General features: G+C 38.3%; 1 protein-coding gene across 6 annotated transcripts in view; it reads left to right on the forward strand.

Annotated features, from left to right (window-relative positions):
• The window catches only part of BICD1 (BICD cargo adaptor 1), a 171,877-nt gene extending 154,111 nt beyond the window's left edge, over positions 1-17,766 (forward strand). The window contains exons 9-10 of one of the 6 annotated variants that reach the window (XM_063154065.1): positions 6,090-6,165; positions 12,008-12,228. In XM_063154065.1, coding sequence (XP_063010135.1) covers positions 6,090-6,165; positions 12,008-12,095 — 164 coding nt within the window. In that variant the 3' untranslated portion in view covers positions 12,096-12,228. Of the gene's footprint in view, positions 1-6,079; positions 6,166-12,007 lie in introns of all 6 variants that reach the window. The other 5 variants (XM_063154067.1, XM_063154069.1, XM_063154064.1 and 2 more) reach the window with 5 other exon arrangements.
• Positions 17,767-19,088: the final 1,322 nt, after the last annotated feature.

Genomic DNA, 19,088 nt, shown 5'->3' on the forward strand with positions numbered 1-19,088 from the left:
ACAAGGAACCTCTTAATGTTCTCAGCCTGTAACTGGAGAAAAATGCATTTCACTAATTTTGTTAACAATGAGGTATTATTTCTTTTTTAAAAGCTATTCTTTATATGAGCTACAGAAAAAGGCAAGGCCAGGATATGGCTTTGTCATTATACTTTGAGCTAGCAGGCACATTACCACTGAAACAAGTGAACTGATAGGGGAACAGCTCTCTGGATTTTGGATAATTCAGGTCTAAAAAGAAAATACAAGTGAAGTCAAGCAGAATAAGGAAATTAAGGGTAAAAGCACTCTATATAGCAGAGCTGCTGTGTAGATGAAAGAACTCACTAGGACATAGCCAAGGAACGTGACATGTTCTGGAAAGCCCCTGAATCAGTGACCTACTAAACCAGAGCTGTCTGTGCTGTGTGCCAGGCAGGGCCTGAAGTGGTTAGTGATGCTCCAGGAGTCTGCCTGAGGAAATCACCAAGATAGACAGCCTTTACCTAAATTCCAGAAGAAAATAGCAGTTCAACTCCCTACCTGCTCTTACTCTTGAGAATATTTAACAGCAAGCCTCTGTTAGGTTAACTCTGCCTGACCTTGTCCTAAAGTGCTCAGAGGAGGAGCAGAAGGAGGGCCTGTGTCAGGAGCTTGTGATTGTAGAAACAGTGGGACATTCCTGAGCCTGCTTTGCAAGAAAAAGAAGATGAGCATGGGGAGATGACAGGAGATGAGGATTTTACATGCATCCTGCTGCATCTTAGGGCAATGTATAGATATTGGTATTAATGGGAGTTCAGCAGCCTGCTCACATCTCCTATTCTTCAAATAGTTTTTAAGAAGACTAAGAAATAAGTAGTGGGAGAATTAATTGTTGTTGCAACTTCTCCAATTAGAAGTAATCTAAGCTATTAGGTTTCCTGCATAGCAAGCTTAGGATGTGGGTTACCTGTGTACTTGCACTCTCAACACAGGAATTTCATAGTAGATTATCTTTGCCATGAAGAAAGCTGAAAGACACACTTGGTTGACACATTTCTCTATCTCCAAGCAGTGATCCATTATTCAGTTTAATGAAACTGAGGTAGAATTGAGACAGTGGGAAATCACAGATAATGTGGGTGCTGGAAAGTGTGCAGGAGCTAAGCAGCACCTGGTGTACAGCAATGCCAGGATGGGGCTGGCCCTCATGGAGTGGTAGAATGGCTTTGCACAAGGGCCAGTCCTCCTGCTCTGCTCCTTTGGCTCACAGGACAAGCTGAATCAATCCTGGTCTGAGCAAGCTGGAGTTAGTTAGGCCAGCCAGGCTCCAGATGTAGCTGCTCCACCAGAGCCCTCTCCCTCCTGCAGAAACATGGAGCTGTGTCCAGTTTTCTGACAGACTGATCTGCTGGGGCTGTGTGTAGGGCAGAGGTAACTGTGTTATTTACAAACTCAAACTGACCCTGGGAGCAGGAGAAGGGAGACACACTTCTAATCTTTGACCTGTGCCATTGTTTGTGGCTTTTTCTGAAGGTAAGTCACAGCTGTCCTCTCACCAGCTGTTCTTTGTGATAGCTATTGCCTCTTAAAGGTCCCTCTTATTCTTTGATAACTATTGCCTCTTAAAGTTCCTCTTGGCCTTGAGGAAGGTCAAAGATTTCTTGGCATTCATTAGAAAAATATGAAGATAAATTATAAGTGAAAACAGCTGTCAAATAATGGTATAAACTTATGTCCTTGTCACTCCTGTAGATAAAAAGTTTGAGGACTTTTCTCATCCTGTCAGGTTGCGGCTTGAAAGCATCTCTACAAATCTGCAAAGAGGGCAAGCATCTTAGTACCCTCTGCCCCATTCTTCTTGACATCTCACATTTGTCTTTTGGTTTGGATGTTTTCCTTGTTTCTCACCTTTGAGCAGAGAGGATTGATTTATTGTCTTTGTAGGTCTTGCTGTGTGATGTGACATGTTTTTACATCTGCACATCTAGAAGGCTACTGATTTCTTCTTTGCCCAGTACTTTGAACTTATGCTATTACCCCTTCATTCTTTCCCATTAAATTGACATTTCAGGGATGAAAACAATTTGTGACCATATTAATGGATACAGCTTCTCTTTGCAAGTAGATTTTCAATAACAGCTTCATAGACATGTTATCAAATTTCTCAGACTTGGTGGAGCAAGTTCAATTGACATTGGGTAGCCTAACACAAAGTCAGATAGCCTGAAAACTTTTACCTAGGAAAGGAGTTTCTGTTGGCCTGAAGTGATCAATGGGATGCTAGGAAAGGTTTGTTTTAACAGACTGAAAAAGCCTCAGTCTCACATTTGGTCATAAACATTTATTGACAGATTTTCATTTATCAAGAACAGATTTTTCCCAATGTTTTCATATCAGAAATGCAAAATATGTAACAGTACCTGTTGATTGGTTTGCTGTTTGGCTCTCAATTTTGCCCTTTCAGATAAAAGAGGGAAAAAATTTCAATTATTAACTGAACAAACTGCAGTTAAAAGTCTTTTTTGCTTATCTTGGGATTCTGAGTAGTCTTGCTGTTTGAGAGCACTGTAGAGATTAGGAATTTACTGAGAGTCAGAATGTGCTGAAATGTTCATTGCAGTGTGCTGGGTCCTGAGCAGGTGGGACTGGAAATGCTTGCATGTAGATTTTTCACTGAGGACATTGCTGATGTCAACAGAAGGCAAACCCATCTCAGACACAAATAACCCAGTAAAGCAGACCTGTGTTGGTTAGAGTCACCCAGTTCACACACCGGAGGGCAGAGCACATCTTGTGACACCAGGGAAATGTGTTGTTTTTGTGGCTGAGCCAAAGGGAAGCACAGGAAAATACTCTATTTTTGGTGAGATTTGCTCTCAGCAGATAATTTATAGCAGCACATTCAGTGCTCATGTGAACAGATGTAGTTTCTCTGAGCCTGGTGGTTTTTTTTAAATGCTCTTACACTAGGAGCTGATTAGCCTGATTAGGACTGGGCATTAGGTTCCAAAGGAAAATCAGCAGTGGCTAATCTGTGAGAGGGGAAATCTCTGAGCCCTTTACATCATCTTTGTGCAAGTGGCTAGAATGTCAGGAACTGAAAAATTGAAACAGGACTGACATATAGCACAAGTCAAAGCTCACATTTCCAATAGAGACCGTGGTAGGAGTTGTTGAAAATTGTCACAAGACTCTGCAGGCACAGGTCCTGCTGAATTCAGTGAAAACTGGCATGTGAATTTCTGTGTACAACTGCTGCTCTTTGCCATCTCTGGTTGAAATGAGCACTAAAATTAATTTCTTTGTTATAGGTTCATGGCATTGAAAAAGGGCTTGAGATCAGCCAAGTCATCCCCTGCCCCAAAGTCGTTTATTTCCTAACAGCAAGTGAAGATGATGGAGAAATAAGATAGTCTGTATTTAATAACTTTATTGATGATTTTCTTGGAGTGTCAGAAGACACAGCAAAAAGTGTAATCTGTGTCTGCACCCCAAGTACCTTCTGCATAGATGACAGACTGTCCTTTCACTCTGTAGCTTGACTGACAGGCCCTGGTATTTAAAAAACACAAGTAACAGGGTTCTTTCAATGTGATTTTAAAAATATATTTTTACTTTTTTTCAGTAAAAACGAACAAGTCTTTCTTACCTTGTCTTTATGGCATGTGACATTAGAATTAGTCAAGACTTTTTTGAGAGTTTTAACCTTTAGAGTATTTCAGAAAGAAACAAACATTTCCTTAATACAGGCAGGAATTCCTTAGTAGAAAGAAGTCATTTTATGATTGTCATGACATTAGAGAAGGGTGTTATAAATCCTCCAAAATACTTAAAAGGATTAAATATAGAAGGAATAAAGTTAGCTCTCGCACAGCTCCTTGGACATAAGTAGATAAGAAGCTCCTTTGAATTTGAAATGTGTCTATGTAAGCCACATGCATTCTGCTTAGCTCTTTCCTAGCATAATCCTCAGAAACTTCACTCCTGGAGGATGTGGGAGGACGATTCAGTCATCTTAAGACATGTGGATCACCAGATCTGGTCCTGATGTGAACGTGAGCCAGACTGCAAGAGCTTTGCTGACACCAGCTAGAAAAGTGTTTCACACAAAGTCAAAGGAGTATGCTCACTGAAATATTATTATCCAGCTTGCATAATCCTCCCAGAACCTGGCTCACTATTCAAGCATTCTGCCAAATGCAGCAGATCAAGATGCATCATAAAATATTTGCACCATGTTTGAGATATTAGAACAGGATCATATATCAGACATTTGTGTTGTTCTGGGAAAGCCTGTCAGAACAATTTCTTCTGTATTAGTGAAACCTTTCTGCACCTTTTCATCACACAGCATTCTATTCTGTATTTCTTTCCTCACTGATGACCTTGTATACCCTGTCAGGCATGACTTTACTTTGGACTTCTGCAAACTATTTTATTTAGAATAAAGCATTAATTTTTTTTGCCATCATTTTCTCTCTGCAGATAGCCTGATCTGTCAGTTTCTGAGACACCACTTATTTTAATTGAGCTTTGTGCTGAAATGACAAACAACAAATTCATGACTCAAATACATCGCTAACTCTTGCACTCCTCTGCTAAAAGATGCAGTGAGGACTGGAGTGACAGTCCTGGTAAATGAGAGTGCCAGAGTATTCTTTCTTACTCCATTTCTGGTGCCAGCACAAACTCTGCAGTTATTTTTCTAGAAAATAGCTCCAAACTCTTCTTCTCTGTGCTGAAGCAGGAAGAAACCAGTGCTTTGGGTACACTTGCTTCTTACCCACTGGAGGTCAGCACAGATCTGCACAGGAGCTAGGGAGAGGCCCTGTGGGCTGGAATGGCAGGGAAATGTTATAACAGTGGATATGATGCTCAGTATGCTATGAAGATGTGTTGCTCTGCGGCACCTGATGTCAACTCAACACTCTTGACAGCAAGTTACTTGCGTGTTCTTCCATTGATTGAGGCAAGGAATAGAAAGGGGTTTTGAAACACATCTAGATCGTGAAGAGAAATGAATATTGGCACTGAGCTTAAAGTAGCAACCAATTGAAAAAAAAAAATAAAATTTTTTCCAAGTATGTGGAGTTCCCTTGTCTTGCTTTTAAGGTTTAGGGGAAAATAACCCTGGTCCATCAAAGAGGTTGAGAATCAGGTTGAGCAGGCAGGAAGGATGATAGGTCTGCAAATCCTGCTGGAGACAAAAAATAATCTCCAGTAATTTTTCATAGGCTCAGAATTTCAGCCATAGATTCTAATGTTTGAAAAGATCCTGATGTGTGACAATCTGAATCACACAGGCAGTGGAATGAAAGGCCAGAATGCTGCAGGGAAAAAGAGCAAATCTTGAGATCTGGAAATCTCAGTAAACACTACTGACTTAGAAAGCAGGGTTGCCTTGTTCAACTACTTCCATGAAGCCCCACAAGTATTTTCCAGTCTAAAGCTGTCTTCATATTTTGAATGTCACAGGAAAACATAGCAATGAAGCATTATTTGGCTTTACGTTATTTAATAAATAAGGAACCATAATACAGCTTTGCAAGTGATTAATGTGGACACTTCTTTGACAGGGAATTGATAAAATAGTTGAGACAAAACAGTGAAACTGACTTTCTCCCTTTTTCCTACAAAAAAACCCCAATCTCACAAGCATTGTTCAGAAATTGAAAAGACTTTCTTACAGCTCTTTGTTGTATGTTGTAATGAGATGACATAATTGTTTTCATATGGATATGAGTTTTTTGGATAAATTTTGAGTAGCTTTATTGACACTTTTCATATTAGATGTGAGCAAAACCAGATGATGAGCAGAAGAATGATAAGTACAAGGTTTAAACCCAGATCCTGAATACAGCCCATTACTGCTGTCTGCTTAAACAAAAATTTGTCAGTGCTAAGGGAAAACAAACAAAAATGTTTCCAATGCTCCTTCTGAAAAGGAGAAAAATGCAACAGCCAATGTCACTGCTATCAGAAAAAAGGTGTTTTTGTCAGATAAGGCACCAAGAGCACATTCCTCACTAAATCTCTCCCTGAGATGCCTAGCCTGTGTAGTGCTGTTACTAACCCTTGCTCTGTAATCTCTCTGTATATATGTCTAATTTATCAGTTTCTTGTAGATTGTCAGCAGCCTGCTGCCTCCATACCGCCACACGGCTCACAACTAGCCAGGGGGCCAGATTGCCAGACTGTCAGGTAAACTCCACTAACTCTCCTGTCTTTGCACAGAGCTGCATGCATGCCTGCCACCCCCCCCCCCTCCTCCTCCTCCTCCTCCTCCTCAGACAAAAGCTCTTCACTTTTTCTCTAACAGCAAACCTTTAACAGCTTGAGGAACAGTGGTAATTTCTGCAGTGACAGCACCAACATGAGTCACAGCATTCGTGCACTTGCTTCCCTGTAAAAATATGGAAAAAATGCCAAGCTGGATCTTGCAGCCCTCATTTGATATTTTGATGCAGTTTCTCGATGATGCCAAAGTAGTAATGAATTTATTTTGTTGCTAGAAAGATTTACTGAAATGGGGGACTTTTAATTTCAGGGGTAGGTGCAGGCTTCTCTTTTGTAAGGTGGGATTTCAAAGGCATTGGTGAGATTTTAGCAGACACTTCAAAGTTCTCCCTGACTTGGAAATTCAGACCTAAGGCAATCAGCTTTTGATCTTGTTTTTAAAAGTAAACTCCTGGTGTCCTTGCTCATAGGTGGTGCAAAGGCCACATCATGTTTCTGGGATGGCTGGGTTAATCAAGGCACAACCCCAAACCTAAGCAAAGCAAAAGGACATTACAATGATTTTATCTGTTCATGGCACATTCTATGCTAATATTCACTTATGTCTCTGCACTCATTTGAAATAGTTTACACTGTTTTTGGGCCTTTGCCTGAACTGCAGTGACCAAGTTAGTGCCTCTCTTTTATTGCCTACAAAGTGGAGGTACTATTCTCTTCTTTACTATGTAAGAGCAATATGAAAATTTTCCTGAGAAGTTGGTGTAAAGTCGTTATAACTGGAAAGAATAATTTACTGATTTGCAGTTTGCAGTTCTACAGCTCACTGAAAAAAATTACAAGTTACATTTAAAATCCTTAATATGCCAGTAAAGTGATGCTGCTGTATTTTAGATGTTAGAGCAATTTGAGATTAGCAATAGGTGCTTTTGTACACATGGAAGGTTAACATCAACAATTTAAACCCTATTTAATTTAATTAAAGGCTGTTCCTTCCAGAGCTACTCTCCTAGTGATGAATATGCTCAAATACCATCCCTCTCTACATGCAAATCAAGAATTCCTTCTGTAATTTCAAATTATCTTCTCAAAAATCTGCAAACATTACCTTGTTCTGATAATTTAAAATATGGTTAATATTTGAAAAACTTCAGATCAGTCATCTTACAAACAGCATACACCTTACATACTTAGCTGAAAAACTGACTTTCAGGTGACTATTTTTTTTTTTACCACTAGATTTGTACTTGTCTGGTGAAGTCAAAACAGCACTGATTTTGATAGATTCACATTGCTGCCTTGCTTGCCTCTGCCACATTACCTGCCCAGCCCTGTAAAGCAGTGAAGCATAACAACAGATTTAATGCAAGTCAGCATGATGACATAAATTGTTGAGCTGTTTATATAAAGTAATTGGAATCTGGAGTAAAATTTGAGGGCATTTAAGGACCAATTAGACTTACTGAGGTTTGGATTTTCTAAATGCAGCACAGAAGGAAGCCAGGAGCTTGTCCCACCATTCCTTGTCCTCTGACTGTCCTTGAAGTCACCCATTTTGACAGAAAGCTGTGCTTGTTTTCTAAAGTCTCCAACACAATTCTTGCAATATAATGTGACCTCTGAATGGCATTTCAGCCAGGACTAAATAGCTGGTTAAAGCTTGTGCTTCACACAGATGTTTTCCACATCCTGCAGTGTCTAATTGTGTTCAAACCAGTTAATACACCTGACCATAGCATAGGGAGATGCACAGAGAGCTTTCCCTCATTCATTAGCTATACTGTGGTTTTTAACTGGGACTTTATAACTCTGGCATCTTTAGTAAATGTGATTCCAGCACAGAGGCTTTGGTAAATCTCACTAGATAAGCAAGGCAGTTTCAAGCCAATGAGACTCCAGGGCAGATCTAGTCAATTCATTTTAGCTTTACATTGGTCTTTTTGCTTGAATCGGCATGTTTCAATTGAAACTTGATTGGAGGATCTGTGAGAACTATTCTTAAGAGATTTTTTTTTAAATTAAACTGATGCAGCAGTGCCCAAAAGTCTCACTGCCTTCCATACATCACCTCAGTTTCTAGGTCTAGGGATGTGGGGCAAGCACCCAAATCCAGGCCTGCCCTGACAATTACTGGGTGCTGTTCCCCCTTCTCAGCACCTGTAACTACCTGTCTGATGGACTATATTGGACAAGACTAAAATATTACCATTATCCAATATTAAAAATAGCATGCCCATGTTTGGATTGTGTTCAGGTTTCTGTTGAATGCACTGAAAACCTCATTTTCATTATCAGAGGCCAAAACTCTAGGCCCAAATTATTTATTAATAAAAAAAAAAACAAACCACAGCTCCCCAGTACCTCAAATTAAATTAATATTGCCTTTTAATATGAAAAAATGCTTTTTATGTATATATAATAAATAAATATGAATATATGTATATTATTTACTATAATAATATATTATAAATAAATATTAAAATAATGCTTATTTATATAAAGTAAGAAATAAAATTTTTAAAGGGTAAAATGTGCAACTTAACACATGCAAAATTTCTGCATTCTGAAAATATAATTGGTCTGTTTATATTTTCCTTTGCTGGTTTGTTACAGTTGCAATCAATGCCAGACAATGTTGCATGTGAATGGCATCTCTAAGCCAGAGCAGAGCACTTACAAACACTGAAGGGCTTTGCACATAATTTCCCAGTTAATTTTAGAAATACATGATTAGTATTTTGAGTGCCAGGAAAATAAAATAGAAGAGCTGCATAAAGCCAGACAATACTACTAACACAAAAAAATTGCACAGACTTTATTCGTCAATTGAATGAATACATCCCCAAATAATACCAGCATTTAAAGATATGTTCACAAAAAGTCTGTAAAACCCAAATGTTTTTAAAACCACACATATCCCATTGGGTGAATGTAACATTATTGTTCCTTATTCTCTGTTTATAGTCAAAAACTCAAGTTCTTCCATGTCTCTGTCCTGCTTTGTGTTATTAATATGCCCTGCCATCCTCTGCTGTCTGTGACTGCCAGTGTGTCTGATAGCTCAGCTCCAGGACCTGCTGCTACCAGCACCTCTACTGCCATAAAAAGCACATTGAATGCCTCGTGTCACTTGCTGATTCTGATGTATTTTTAGTTTATGTACTGCTACAGCAATCTGCATTAATGAACTGGATGAATTGTGTTTCTGAAGAGAGGAAGGTATAACAGCAGAGTTTTAGAAAAAGATTGAATCTATTTGAGCTGCAGGTGATGTGGTTATGTATGCTGCTATAGAGGTGCCTGATAGCCTTGAAATTTTTTCTCTTCCTAGTGCCCTGAATGTTTATTATTGATTGAAAAGGAGATAGCAAGACAAATTTTTCTATTTCTTCTCTGCACAAAGTGTGCTTGTATCTCAAAGTAAGAAGCAATGCAGAGTTACCAGGAAAAGAAAATTAATGTAACTCAGGGAACAGTGCTTAAAATTGCTAATCTGATCATAGCCTGGGATAGTCTGTAGTACAGTTTTTACAGTCATGGCTGGCTTTGTACTGAAGGTCATGCCATAAAGTTGTTTATATTTGTGTAGAGGAGAATCTTATGTGTCTCAAGGAGGTTCTTTCAGGCCACTGACGCTGTACATAACTAGTTGCAGCTACAGCCATTTCCTCACTAGTCCTCTCCCTCAGAGCATGAGCATCTTTTGTTGCTTATTTTAAAGTTAGGAAGGAAGCCCCAAAAGGCAAACACATCTCTGCTAACGAGCAAGGAATGTGTGTGCTGAGTTTCTGTTCCTCTCTGGCAATTACAGGAGTCCTGTTTAAAAAGAAACAAGGCAGCAAGGGAGAAGAGTAAGCCAGTCTTTGTAGGGTTGTGTAATCACCTCCTTGTTTGTCTTCCCTAAATGGGATGTTAAGATTCTAATTCAGTTTTCTGTCTCTGAAGGAATTAAGGGTAGTGCTTCTCCTAAGCCTTTCTTGAAAACTTGGGAGGTGCTGAAGCCAGGAGCTGGCTCTGGATGAGTGGATAAGTTTGAGAGTAAATACAAAGCTTTTGTGTCAATCTGCAGTCACTTCTGACACAGTCATTGATGTGGAGCAGATCAAGATCTTAATGAGATCTCTTTGTGGATGCTGTATCTGCATCTGCATGTGGCAGAATATGACAGGAGGAAAGGATGGATATAGCCATGGAAAGAAATACTTCTTCTGAGGGGTCATAGTCCATAACACTACACACTTTGGGCCTGAACTGTTAGACAGCTGAGCATAAAACAAAGCTTGTGGGATCCTGAGCTTCTATAACCCCCCTCTCATCACCCATTTTGCTATCAGGAAACTCATCTTCAGGAGCATTACTGGGAAACAGGATCTAACTTAAAACATGCAATTTTATGATCTTCAAAAAGCCCAGAGGTGCAAGGACTGTAGCTCCTGTAGAATTGTGTGTTTGGGGTTAAAGCCTCTCAGATTTTCTGATTTGAAAATGTGGACATTGCCATCAAGTTACTTAATGGTGGTGGTGCACACTTCTTTCTTTCTTCAGTCAAACACAATGTCATCTCTTTGTTTCCTTAAGTAAATGCTGTGTGTGGAAACCAAAGACATTTTCAGTACTGCTGGCATTTCCAGTAGCATTTTTCCAAACACCTCTGGCATTTCAAATTGATTCATTTCCAGCAATAGGCTAATTGCATTCCTTCAGCCAGAACTCCAATAGTCTGTGCTGCAGAGATAATATGTAAAAGTGCAGTTTCTAAAGGAGGAAAACAGAGAAGGCAAATTCTCTTGAAGACAGAGACATAAATGATGGTGCTTTATCATACATCACAGTGCTGAGCTTGGAATAACTTCAACACTGTAGAACATTTGAAGCATTAAGGGGAAAAACTCTTCCCAGACCCATTAAAGAACTGGGGGTTTTGGTATTTTTCTCCTTTTTTTCCCTTTTGCTTCTCTTTATAAATGAAATTTTCTTGCATTTTGTTTTGGTATCTTGTTTTTCTACAGCTCTGCACCAAGAAGTGGGGTGTGTTTGTGTTAGCTGCCCCTTTTCTTTGTTGCTACTCCAGCCCCTGTGAGCTGGTTCAGACCTCTCTGTTCTATGTGCCAGTGAGTGCTATAAATGCACTCCAGACAGGTGAATTAACAGGTGAATGATGTTATCAGACAAATTGTACATGAGAAACAGTAAAATGACAGAAATATACGACAGAACAAAAAGGGTTTGAGCAGCATAAAACCCCAAAAAAACCCCAAACATAAGAAATCCCCACACTTCGGGAGTGTAAATTACATAACGTGTAATGGTTAAGGGGCCTGATGAAGAAGGCTACACTGTATTTATACAAATGAACTAGTAAATAGGTCAAATTCAGGAGGCATTACATTTTTATAGAGCTATGAAACCTGATTTCCAGCCTTCATTTCAAAAAGGGAATCAGCTACAAATAGGCAATCTTTAATACTCACCTAAAGATGGCACCTGCATCTTGTCCTTCAAATTTGCTCTCATTTCACAGATGCATTTCTTTCTCCACACAGTCTTTGTCATCCCAGCATGCAAACAGCAATTGTGTTCAGGAATTGTGAAGTGGGATATCTGGTCCACCTCACAAACACATCCAAGTCTCACTGACTTGCTGTGCACTGAGAGTTTTCTGCATGTATACTGTGTGTCTGAGGATATGGATTTAGAGATGAGGCTTCACCCCCTTTTAAAGTTCATTTCCAGCCCTGTACTATTTACATGCTTGTAAAATTTTGCCTTGTATTTTAAGCACTTTTTCTCTTTTCTTTTTAATTTTCAGTCCTAATGCTCTTCCAGAAGAGCAGCCACATTCCAGCTCTCAGTGTGCCCCTCTCAACTGTCTCTCTAAGCCTCCTCCTTACCCCTAATCTTCATATGCAACGTAAGAGAGAATGCAAACAGAGTGGAGCTCATGCAACAAAGGTTGGGGTTGTTCCCAGCAAGTGGGTGGACAATCCTGCCTTGTTGCTGCATTGGCAAGTCTGGATTCATATCCCCTGCTCTGGCAACTGAGGGAAGGTTGAGAAGAACACCACAAAGCACAGAGCCCAACCTATCAAGAAGACTCTTTTATGGTTCCTCTGATTGTACTCAAACTGTGCTATCACAACTGAAGTGTAGTGAAATTTAACATCTCAACAAAAAAAATGTTCCTCCCAGCTGCTTGGCTTTACCTCTGAAATGATGAGAGACTTAAGCCAATGTTAAAAAAATATGTTACAAAAATCCTACCCTCACATCCTCTAAGTTCAGCCATAGGAACCAGTTCAAATTTCTTTTTGTCTTCAAGGGTGTGATATTTATTTCTTACTTTATTTGCACCAGAATTTTGTGTTTATAAAATACAATCCTTTTTTTTTTTTTTTTGGTGAGAGTTGTATTTAACTAATTTTATTTTTTAAATCCAAGCAGAAATAGCTTCAGTGAAGAATGACTGTGTTAATATTAAAAAAAAAAGGCTTGTTGCATTGGCCAGCATATGGCCAATTTTTATTGCACAAAAATGTTGGAAATGGGTTGAATTGGAATGTTAACAATGACTGTATATTTTGCTGCTGCACTGATATTGTTTATGCACTTGTTTTTTTTAATTCCTATGACACTACCTTCTGGTTTTGTTCTAGCTCTTCACTGAAAGATAATTATTAAGCCTAAGAAGGAGATGAAAGGATAATGTACTGATTTGTTTTCAGTTGTTTGCTTGCATTGTAATTATACTTCTCGCATCATGAATTGGTGCTGTTTTTTGGGATTACTTTCTATTTGGTATCTGAGAAAGAAAATCTAAAATAAGTAAAATGCTGTGTGCTAATTGAGAACATTCTTTCCTCCCACTCCCATATTCAGGATCCTAGCTCAAGGCCTTACCAGGAAAGGCTGGTTTGAGTGGGGAAGTCGTGTGCGTTTCGTGTGAAGTATTCTGTGGAGAAAGAGCTCATGCACGTAGGGTTGATGGTGTGGATCAAAGTCAGCAGGACTTTACTGTAGTGCATTTTTTCCTTGCCAAAAATCAACAGACACAGAACCTTAGCTCATGTCAGTTTATGACAAATACTCAGGTGATCAACACTACGCAGACTCTATCGCAACAGTGCACAGTGTTCCTAGTTAAAGATTCTTTCCTGCAAAAGCTGAGTAAGCCTGTTTTTTTTTCTTAAAAGCAGTGAGTTTCAGAACAAAATCAAGGATAGAGGAATTTATTTTGCACAGTACTTGGCAGCAAGGGAAATTGCTAAACAGAGGGTTCAGCATCTGTGGGTTTCCCATCCAGTCATCAGGTGGAGCAACAAGTCTGCAGTGCTGCCTACTTGTTGGTAACTAGCAGGCTCCTTGTTTGGTTAGGTGGCCTTAATTTATTTACAGAAGAGAGGCTTGGATATTTCCACATGTCTTTATTCCTTCTCTGCAGCACATGTTTGACCAACAAGTGGGAAACACAGTACAGCCTAAGGTACGGGGCAGCTGGGGAAAAAAATTGCTGCAAGTGTGGCTGGAACAATTCTTTCCAATTCTGCCTGAATCTGAGAAAATGAAGTCAGATTTTTTAGTAACAGTGCTTACCAAATGTTACAATACAGAAAACATCAGCAGAGGAAAGAATCGGTGACCACTCAGTGTGCCTAACAAATCATTATTACCATAGTACCAAGAACAAAGGTGCTGTAAATAGAAATATTTTATGTCATCAACAACGTCTGTCGTGTAACCTTGGCAAAGCAGCTGAGCTGTAGTAACAAAACACTCAGAGATAGAGAAAATAGGAACAAACTGATACCCAGTCCTGATCAGATCAAACAGATAACACTTGGCAGTGTTGTGACTTTGGTTTCCATGGGGTTCACATGATTTTTCTCATATACCTTTACATCACTATTCAGTATCATAATTAAGCTGCTTGTTGTCTTGTTATAGAAAGGTCAAGTGAAACTTGTTCAGCTCCATCATGGTGTCTGACACTGAGTTTAGCTGCTATTTTGATTTTTTAAAAAATCCCCACAGTATTTTGTCTGAGGCAAATTCAGGTTTCAAAAAGCATCTCTAGGTTCCTGACCTTGTCTGACTGGTGTAAGAATATCTGTGTCCAACAAAGACAGCTACTGTATATTGTTAATAGGAGAAGGAGTTTGCATAGCACTTTGAATGCAGTTACCACTGACTGCACTTGGAATAGTTTTTCCTATTTTCTTATCCAAATCAAAGGCATTTTCCTAAACTTTAGTTAAGCAGTAGTTCAGTGAAATATGTTTCCTTTCTATATAGATACAAATTTATTGGGGAAAAAAAAGGTTATCAAAAAGTTTAGAAACATATGCATGTCCATGTGGATCAAGAGTTATGAAAGAACATCCAGTGGTATAGAAGTTGTGGCCCTGTTTTATAGAAATAAATGTTTTTATTCTCTTAAGTTTTAAATTTTTAATTCCTAAGTTTTCAATTTACATTTTTTTATATGTAATAAAATGTAATTGTTGGAAATGTGAGAAAACTAGAAACAAATCAACTTTGATGTACAAATGGTTGTAGTTATTGCATTGTAAGTTAAAAAACTCTGTAGGTCTCTGGGACAACTTTTGTCAGTTAACCAGTATAAAATAAAATAAAATAAAATAAAATAAAATACATACCTTGAACTTAAGATGAAAACCTCTTCTTTGTTATATATTGATTGATAATATAAAACTTTGAGATTTTGTAGGGAATATTTACATGCAGACAAAACCAGAAACAAAAGCCTGGGGTTTTTTAAGGGTTGCAAAATTTTGCCCATTTAAAATTAATTTACATTGTGTTGATATCTATTCTGATTTTTAAGGATTAAGAAAAAATTATAGATATATTTGTAATGGTTGAGTATACTTAGAAACACAGCTATGTGTTCTACTCAGTAAGAAGGCAATTCAAATCCTGCTCTGACTTTTGTGTCTGAAACACAGCTTTTGTTTTCTGTGATGGCCTTGAAATTTCTTTGGATTTGAAATAGCCTACTCAAAATAGGGTCATTTAGGTCAAAACAGGAGCATTTTGGTTTGGGTTTTATTTTCTGATGTAGTGAAAAATTATTCCTTGTTCAGTGAAATGATCTGCTTGTGGAAATCCAGTTTATAGGAAACGTGTGAGGAAAAGAAGAAAAGGAAAGAAATAGGAAAAAAAACAAATATAAAAAGAGAAAAATATGAAAAATAAATTGTAAAATGTAATAGTATGGAAAAATATATTTTCTATCAGTCAGAACATATGTGGAGGTTTTAAAGAAAGAGGACATAACTGTTTTTCATGCTAATTGTATAGGATTTTCTGCCTTCTAAATGGGGGCAATAGTGATATTCTTTCTGATTGATCTGATTGACAGGTTGGCATCTCTGTGCTTTCTCTATCCACATTTTTCATAGTAAATTAATGTAATCATAGCTATACAGCAGAGTTTGTAGAATGAAACTGTAATTAACGCTGCAAGTTTTAATGCCAAGTGGATTTTCAGTTTGTTTTTTATTTTAAAAACAATGACAAAGTTGTTTAAGCCATTTACCATATTAATGTGTGTACATAAAGGAGATTATGTTATGAAATATAACCTCACTTACGAAATACGACCTCACCTATGAAGGCTGCTCACCATAATTATGTTGGAATTACTTAAGTAAGCTGTCAGTAAAATCTGACCTTATCCCACTGGGAATGACACTCAAGAGTCCAGGCCCTAATTTTGGTACCAACCTTGTGGTTCATCCTGCATTGCCAAAGTCAGTAGCTGTGCTGCCAGCTCCACTTACAGCTGGACTGACCATCAGCATCATAAGGTATAAATTACATCAGCCTTTCTGAGGTCTGTTCCTTTCTTTGGCAGAAGATGCATATCCACTGAAGTTACAGTAAATTTCTTTCTTTTGTTCCTCGGAAATCTTTGTTTGAGAATGGCAGGGACTGATGTTTTACCTTTGAAGTATGATAATTGCTATAGTTACCTCTTTAAAAATTCCAGTCATCACTTCTTCTTCAGTTTTCCTTTGCTGTGTGTGCAGTGAGTCTGAAAGGGATAGATACTATTCAGACTTTTTTAACCATTAAGGGGTTTTTTTTTAGTGTAATTAAGCATCCTGTGGAAAAGAAATAAAAAAGCAATTGCCTTTCGCCTTCAGGCACAAATACATCAAAATATGCAATGGAAAATCTGTGCATGACATTGTTAACATCGTGTAGCTTCTCCATGTCCATAACTAAGCTAGAAAATTCTTATTTCTTGTGTGATATGCATATTCCTCTTGCTAGGAGGGCAAGAGAACTATCACAGAGAGTCTGTATCTTTCATTTGGAGGTGCACAGTTTAAATCCTTATTGGTTTTTAATCTGTTTCCCGTGGAGTTCTTGAAAATCCCCTTTGTGAACTGTAATGGCACCCAAGTGACAAAGTGACAAAAGGTAAAGGAAAAATCCAATATTTCATTACTGGAGTTAACGTGTGGGCAGACTCTGGGTGATAGAGCCTTGTATTTCAAAAGTGTCTTTCTACAAAGCTATTTGTTTAGATTATCATGATTAGCTGTAAAAGAGTGGATAAGAGTGTATGTTTTTTCTCAGTGTTAGTAATCTGAGTTTTTATTGAATAGGTGGTTGCTTGATTTCAAAAATATTTTGGAAAATCAGTAAAGAAGAATTTGATAAAAGTTTCAAGTAAACTGGCTTGCTAGCTAGTTGGTATTTTATCAGCTATGAACAAGAAATAAGAGTGATCTAGCTTATTTTATTATTATTTCTCCTGTTCACAGATATGGCTATGTGTGCTATGCCAGTGGTTAAATTAAGTCCATTTTATTACTTATTTCCCTATTGATTTTCAGCCCTGTGGTTTGACTGTTAAAGGGTTAATTAACTTGATCCTTTGTAAACAATTTAAAAAAAAAGAAAACTGATGTTTTGTGATTTTTGTAATCTATTGAATGTTTCCATTTGCATGATGTTCTGTATTTAATGAACCATACAGATTGCTGTGTTCCTTTCAAAAGAGTTTTAGCATTGGTGGAGTTTGTGACAAACACAAATTTGTATACTGTATGTTTACTGCTGTAATAACTCAGCTACTCCTATGTTGAATTGACATTATGTTGTCCTGCCTTCTTGGGGTTAAATGATGAAGTGTTTCTAGGTGGTGAAGAATATAAAAGTATATATGTTCATTTGCTAAAGACTGAATATTGGAAACTCTTCTTGTTGCTACTTTATGCTAAAAGCAAAAAAAGTTAAATAATTCTTGTTTCCAAAAATGCATCATTTATTTTTAAAATTGAAGTAATTCTCATGTTAACTTTTCCTTGTCCTTGTAGACAATCCTAGATTAATACCTTGTGAGGGATTCATAAAGTCTGTGCTTGTACATGTGTAATATGATCATGCAGTCAAATGGTTGGGAAAAACACTCTAGTGCTGAAGAAAATAATTTAAAGAAGCTGATATACTGATTCTTACATCTTTATGTTCCAATTAAAATTACAGTGTAATGCATAACTGTTCCAGTGAATAAACTGGCCATTTTTGTTCATTTAACACCATTCTGTCTGGTCTGCTTCTATTTACAGCAGTTTGCAGTGCTTAGACTTTCACAATCATTTCATTCTTAGAGATCAATCAAAGGTATCAAAGAGGAAATTAAGAAGGGAAATCAACATTAGAGGAAAGGGAATCAGAATTAAAGCCAAGATGCTTCCTCTGTTTTCTGAGTTTGAGGCAGATACTAAAATACAGTTTCCCCATATAGTGTTTCCAGCAGATTTGAGTGATCTCTGAAATGCTGCAACATCTGCACAAACTTTCAGCACAAGGACGCTCTGCAGGATGCAGATCTCCATCCTCAGGGGATGTAGAAGCAAAAGAGCTGAATCAAGATAAATTTGGCTTGGCAATGCTGTACCATACCTGCTTTTTTACAGTAAGGAACATCCTTTTTCCTTGCAGAAGAGTCATGCTCTGAAAGCAGAGAGGTGAAAATCCCCCCACATTGATCCAGGAGCTCAGCCCTGGCAGGAAAGTGCTGCTGCAGCTCCTCTGTGAACCTTGCTGCTCTTAGGGTCCCTGAGGGGTAGACAATGTCCAGCTTTTAGAAATAGGCCAGGAGGATTCTGGGGGAAGGATTGCATCTCCAAGCTTGCTGTGGTGTTTGACTCAATGGGAACAGTTGGACAGCTGGGCTGGTTTTTGGCTGGCTGGGGAGGTGCTTTGGATAGAAACACAAATTGTGCATGGTGACAGAAATGGAGTCTGAGAGCTGTGTTTGGCTGGGTTCTTCCCACTTGTCGCTTCCTTTTTCTCACCTAGCAGGGGTTGCTCTCCCACATTACCTTTTCTCATTGCAGAAGTGCCTTGGGCAGCAGGTTCCACTATGATTTAGCAGAACTGTGACTGCTAGAATTTTTCACACTGGCTACTCCTCTTTTTCAATTTTGAGTTAAGGGTTTCTGTGAGTTGAAGCAGACTTCTCTTCTTCAGTGTGTTTTGAAAGCAATTTCACAGAGGATTACCCCTTGTGGGAATGTTCTGATTTCAAAGATGGTTTCAGAAACTTCTAACCCATATTCCTTCTTCCCCTTTTTCTGTGTCATCCCTTCAGCTGGTCCTGTGCAGGGCTCTGAGAGGCAATGGTATGAGAAAGGTCACCGAAATAAACTGGGGGAAAAAACCCAACAAACTGAAAAACCCCTCAAAAATATAACTTTTGTTTCCAAAGAAAATGTCTATGTAATTTCTGCCTTGGGAAGAAGCATTACTCCACATTCTGGAGCAGGAGGTAACTTCTGACCATTGTACTCTTGGTTTTCTGCTGTATACACACCAGATTTTAATGGGAAAGATCCTGAAGCTGAAGTTTTCAG

The sequence above is a fragment of the Melospiza melodia genome, chromosome 4 (genome assembly GCF_035770615.1).
Source record: "Melospiza melodia melodia isolate bMelMel2 chromosome 4, bMelMel2.pri, whole genome shotgun sequence".
Lineage (NCBI taxonomy): Eukaryota > Metazoa > Chordata > Aves > Passeriformes > Passerellidae > Melospiza > Melospiza melodia.